At 48.3% G+C, this 5,680-nt stretch overlaps 1 protein-coding gene across 1 annotated transcript; it reads right to left on the bottom strand.

Annotated features, from left to right (window-relative positions):
• Positions 1 to 320: 320 nt before the first annotated feature.
• Positions 321 to 4,597, bottom strand: LOC135384120 (prolyl 4-hydroxylase subunit alpha-2-like). The gene is made up of 2 exons (XM_064613339.1): positions 3,560 to 4,597; positions 321 to 1,158 (listed from the first exon to the last, which is right to left on the bottom strand). The coding sequence occupies exons 1-2, from the start codon at positions 4,589 to 4,591 to the stop codon at positions 661 to 663; spliced, it is 1,530 nt and encodes a 509-aa protein (XP_064469409.1). The 5' UTR covers positions 4,592 to 4,597; the 3' UTR covers positions 321 to 660.
• Between the last annotated feature and the right edge of the window lie 1,083 nt (positions 4,598 to 5,680).

The following is a 5,680-nucleotide window of genomic DNA, read 5'->3' on the forward strand; positions in this document are numbered from 1 at the left end:
ACCTGAAGCTGATCTCCAACCTTACCAATCCAAGCTGGGCTGGTTCCCAACCTCCTCTCGTCCGACAACGATTGACAACTGACACTTTTGTGTGCTTTTTTTTTACCCTGCACAACTTCAGATTATTGTAACGTATATGGATTCCTATGGCTGCCACTGTCGCGGAATTATTCATGGAAATTTCGATTTTTTGTGCCGATCTTTTTTCATGGGCCACGAGACCATCCCCTTACTAAACCATTGTTTGCAGAGAATGTTTTTTTTGTGTGTGTGTGTGTGAATTACTTATTACTGACTTCATCGATGCATGAGCGGCGGAGACCAGTATGCCAGCGGGGTCTGTGTAGATGGAGTTATTTACTAGTCATTCTCGCAACAAGCATCCCAAGGAGCACGCATGCCATTTCTTCAAGCGTGCACACTCCCAACATTCGTCCCAACAATCGTCCCAATACAAAGTCACAATGTACAGATAAACAATGCCTAACAGAGTGAACACATGATGCAAAAACACTGAATTTCGAGCGCAACGACGGCGTACCCGTCCAGTTCACATCCAATTCAATCCGGAATCAGTTGAGTGGCAAAAAAAAAAAAAAAAATAGAACACGCAGCAAAATTTAACGTTAGTTGTTGCATACGAACATATTCTAAACGACATTACCCATGTAGGGGTAATTGGTAGTTCACTTTGTACTGTCCGCTTTCTCGGATCCATTTCGTAGCAATCCATTTGGAGCCTCTCAAGACGGGACATGAGCCATGTAACGTCCTCATATCTCTGGTGCGCGTCTCGCCCCATGTCTGGACGTAATCCGTCTCACTTTCTCCCGGAGTCTTCATATTGAACCAGAAGAGAGCCAGACCAGCTTTAGGCCTGACTTCGATGTCTAATTTCGGGAAAACCGTAGAGCCACCGGCTGCCACGTCTGATAGATAGAGGAGTGCCGTTGCTACACGGAAGCCCTTCTGTACCGTGTAGTCCTCCAGTGCGTCTCCTGGATTACCATTGTCGTTGTGGGGTCCGTAGTGACCGCCCAGTCCGTAGTTGACTATCTGAAGTGGCTCTGCATTATTAATACTCAGTCCAGTAACTGCTGAGATACGTCGTGATACCCTCGCAGCGACTGCGTCGTCACCGTCGTCGAGCCAAAGCAACTGCACACGTTCAATAATACAAGATTAAGAAACACGTGGGTTGACAAAACGAAGAAAAAGCCATGCATCATCACACCGACCATGGTTCAGAATTGAGCTGGGCTTGTGCAAAGTTGATGCATTTTGCGTTCAGCACTAACATCTAGTACCAGAAGCTAATATTTTAATGCTTTAGATTTAGAATCCTCAACTTGGAAAGTCGTGACCGTCTGATGGGCGTCTGAAGGTGTGAAGCCTCGAAAAAACCTCTCTCCACCCTTCCTCTTCCCATACCAGCGTGCGGCGCATGCGCACTGCTACAGGGAAGACCTCTCGCTCTCTCTCTTTCACTCACTCTCTCCGGTAGCGCGACGAAAGGGCAACCCGCCGGGGAGTAAGATAACTGCGCCACTGTTGTGGCTGTGTAGTAAGTGGGAGTTGGTAACAGTTGGTGATAGTGGTAGTTAGTGGTAATGGGTGGGTGGTGGGTCGTAGGCTGTAGAGAAAAAAAAAAGAAACATATGACCTCTAATGCTCACGCATTTCCGCCCCATCCTCGGACATCGCCAATCAGGAAACGCCCTTTTGCGCTGCCAAGTATACAATCAGGGACCGGTAGAAGGGCATTTGGACACCTACGGGCGAGTGGGAGGGCGTCTGCAGGTCGGAGAGAGTCTGTGATCGGCTTGTGGAATGTCACTTCTTAGGATCGGACGTGTTCGTACAGCCAGAAGCTCCAGAAGCTCCAGCCAGAAGTTCCACGCGACATAGCCGCGTCAGAACTCCCTCTGGTAAGCGAAAGTTGCCGTATTTAGTGATGACTTTTGAGTATATTGCGGAAGCAGACGAGCTCCGAGACAATTACCTGCTCTATACACTCCTATTGGTGTGCCAGCCTTACGTCATCACGATGTTACTATTTCTGGGGCGCTCCTAGCTACGGAGGGAGTGCGAACCTTTAGAACACGTTTTAATATGTAAGCTGTTCTCAAAAGAGAAACTTGGCCAACTACACCGTTACTACAACCGAACGTTACCGTATCGGTCTCATACGTACGGTTCCGGATACGATAATCCCTTTGAAGTATGGACGAGAGAGAACTATACTGTTGAATTTTTACCACACCCCACGGTGAATTTCTTTCATACCTGTCGTTACCCTTCGTGGCGTACAGCGAGGGCGTGCGTCAATTTTGCCGATTTCCCTACAAGCTACCTGATGCACGACTTCCTAAGTCCGAGCTAAGCACTACGGAAGTATACATGCGGCAAAAGGGCAAGGGTGCAGGCCAGCTGGTACATGGTGAAAACATTTGGAACCCGAGAAAGGGACAGAGGAGGGACAACACGACACGTTCTCGAACACAGCAAACCCTTTAATAACAGCAACACCTACGTACCCAACAACTTCCGTATTGGTGGCGAAGGGGCAACCGACGCCACACTTACACAATTTCCCCTCGTGACAATCTCTTTGTACTCCTTTAACAGTCTGGCCACAGGGTCCCGAACAGGATCTAGGACACTTGTCTCGTCGAAGGCTGGGGAACAATTATTACAAAGTCTAAGATGGGCGACAAGTTCGGAATTCCCAGACAACGACTCCGCATTTCTCTTGTGTTCGCTGAGCCGAGTGTTTAGACACCGTCCAGTCTGACCTACATAGCAAAACCCACAACCAAGCGGTATACAATACACCACATTGTTTGCACAGGTCACGAAAGCATTTTTGTGAGAAATACCACAGCCGGAGTTCTGTGAGAGGAAAGGGGCAAGTTTTGAGAGACGACATACATTTGAGAAAACAACCTGAATGTTAAATCTACGTGCGGCAGCCAAAATGTTGTGTGATACGGAATGATAGTACGGGATACAAACACGCGGCAATTTTTCTTTCTGAGAAACAGGTGGCCGAGCGAAACCATTAGCAAAATCTAACAACTTCCGATATAGGCAATAGCCGTAACCAGCTTTCTGCAAACGGCTCACTTGGCAACCAATACTTTCAAAACCAAAGTGACAGCAGGACTTTTCGACGGCCGAACGCAAGAGGGACATGATGACACCTGACTTGATCAGCTTTGAGTGAGAACTACATACATGCGGAATAAAAGCAGTGAAAGAACGAGCAGTAGGTTTTGACAGTACCTCTTGCCACGCCATGCTATCTTAGGGTTAGACCAGCGGGGTGGTTGTTCGTGATTGGCGGACGGAGTACTCACGTGATCAACTTAAACCAGACGTCACTAAACCAGTGGCTAAGTGGGACTGGTGAATACGGGCATACGTGTTCTACGAAGCAATAAGAAAAAAAATATATACATACGGAATAAGAGCAGTGAAAGAACGAGCAGTAGGTTTTTGCAGTAAACCTTGTCACCCCGTGCTATCTTTCCAAACTTAGTTTACTGTAGGTGCTTACCTTTCCTACTCGATATGCTGGTAACGGCTCTGTCGTTGTACGACTTAACTTGTTCTTTGTGACATCGCACATCGATTCGCACTCTTCCCTACTTAACAGATCATGGTATAAGATTATAATCGGATCGGCAGACAGCACTTCCACTTTCACTGGTTGAAGGAGCATTGCTGGGTTACCGCTGGCTGTTGTCATTCTGCATGTCAACTTAGAGCTTCTTCTCGGACTCGAATCTTCCCGTTGTAAACAAGTGTTGGCAAAATAGTACGCATCAACTTCCATAGGTGAAACAGGTTCAGGCGGGTCTTTCTTAGCACTTGAGTTTGTCTTCCATTGGCGGAAGATAGCCGATACGTTGACACTCTCTGGTGGATACCGAATAACTTGTCTGGCAAAGGCCACAGCGGAAGATATTTGCTTTCTGTTGAGCAATGAAAGCGCCATGATGTCGTTAAAGCTATGTTTGGCACTGCTGCTGTTTCTGGCTGCTTTCATCGCTTCCTGCACCCAGTCAATGGGAGTCTTATAGTCCTTTATCAAGCACATGTACGCTATCTGAGTCATCTCATTTGAAGTTGGTGGGGGCAAGAGGGGTGATCTCATCTCTATTAGACTAGATACATTCAGATGGTAGATTTTCTGCAGCCGACACAGCCCTATTGCGGCACCTTCCAAGTCTGTTCTTGTCGGAAATACGCTACCTGAAACGGCGACAGTCAAGTTGTTCACGTTGCGGCTTGACATTTCGGACCTACATCCGCCGTAGACATTGTGCAACAGTATCTGAGAGCCCTTTAAGTCGCGCAAAAGGTGCGCAGAATATCGCTCGAAGCGGGAGAGGCGTCCTTCCTCCAGCGTGATGTACTCCTGCAGAGCTTTAGTTACCATGCGTTCAGTATGCAGCAGTTGCGTCTGTTCACGGGTAGACGTGTACAGATCCGGTGTGGGTTCGCAATCTCCTCCGTGCCATCCGCCAAGCTGAATCAGGATATAAAAGGCGATCGGCACCAAGTACTCGGGGAACATTGCATTCATTTTGGACTGTAGCGTTCCTCGATCTTCTTCTTCTTCTTCTCTAATGTAGAGAACGCGTCATCGCTCCCTCGGTACCCGCACAAAGCCGTCATCAAAGGTTTGAGGGGTAACGGAAGTTCAACAACACGATTAGGTAGATGCAAGATTTTACGTTTTACTTTACGCGTAATGTGCTCAACGTGCACTGTGCTAAAAGTAGAAGTGTCTACTCCCAACATTAGTATATTTCTTTGTCTCACAGAGACGTGACAGCGGCAACACATGCACGTTACAGTAGGAAAGACAGGCTATTCCAACATGCAGTGCGATCTAATGTAGACCGGACGCTGCTTTCGATTGACAGGATAAGAAGACCCACCGTAAATGACTGCCCACAAACCATTAAAAAAAAGACTTTTCGGAAGAGATCCTTGAAAACCTAACGAGGGCATTATTCGAGTGCGACAACTGATAAAGATGCCGCAATTGCTATCGGTGCTACTTGCAAATCGTAGATGAAAGTTAAGCTGTCACCCCTATAGGGTACTGATTTATCCAGTTACCGCAACACCCCCATATGCTTGTCGATATCCCCAATCCTCCCAATTTTCGCAGCACTTTCCTGCGCATGCGATTGCGCATAACCACTGCCCTGGGTCTGAGGCCAACTTGAACAAAATCTCAGGTTTGTCAGGCACAAGCGAGATATGACAACGTGGCCCGGCTGGTCGCTGATAGGTAAAAGCGGTGGCTGAGATGGTGCAGGTGGTGCTAGTGAACCACGTCGAGACTGGGAGGTACCCGGGTTCGAATCCCGGTGCTGTGCTGTGCTGTCTGTGGTTTTTCCTGGGTTTTCCTCAGACGCTTTCAGACATATGTCGGTACAGTTCCCTTAGAAGTCGGCCCAGGACGCACATTCCCCCAGGGCGTGAGTCGTGACGTTGCCCACATACGTGAGGCCGACAACGGCAAGCCCTATCACCACCGCCACCACCACGGTGCTAGTGAACAAGCTCGCCGTTGTCGGCCTCGCAGAGATGAGCAACGTCACGACTAACGCTCTAGGGGGAATGTGCGTCCGGGGCCGACTTCTAAAAGAGAACTGTGCCT

The sequence above is a fragment of the Ornithodoros turicata genome, chromosome 2, assembly GCF_037126465.1.
Source record: "Ornithodoros turicata isolate Travis chromosome 2, ASM3712646v1, whole genome shotgun sequence".
Lineage (NCBI taxonomy): Eukaryota > Metazoa > Arthropoda > Arachnida > Ixodida > Argasidae > Ornithodoros > Ornithodoros turicata.

What these genes read in the sequence shown, in the direction of transcription:
- LOC135384120 (XM_064613339.1), bottom strand. Translation starts at nt 4,591, where the DNA reads ATGAATGCAATGTTCCCCGAGTACTTGGTGCCGATCGCCTTTTATATC. An exon ending in CAGCATATCGAGTAGGAAAG is followed by an intron (nt 1,159 to 3,559) that starts GTAAGCACCTAC and finishes GAACGTGTGCAG; the next exon opens with TTGCTTTGGCTCGACGACGG.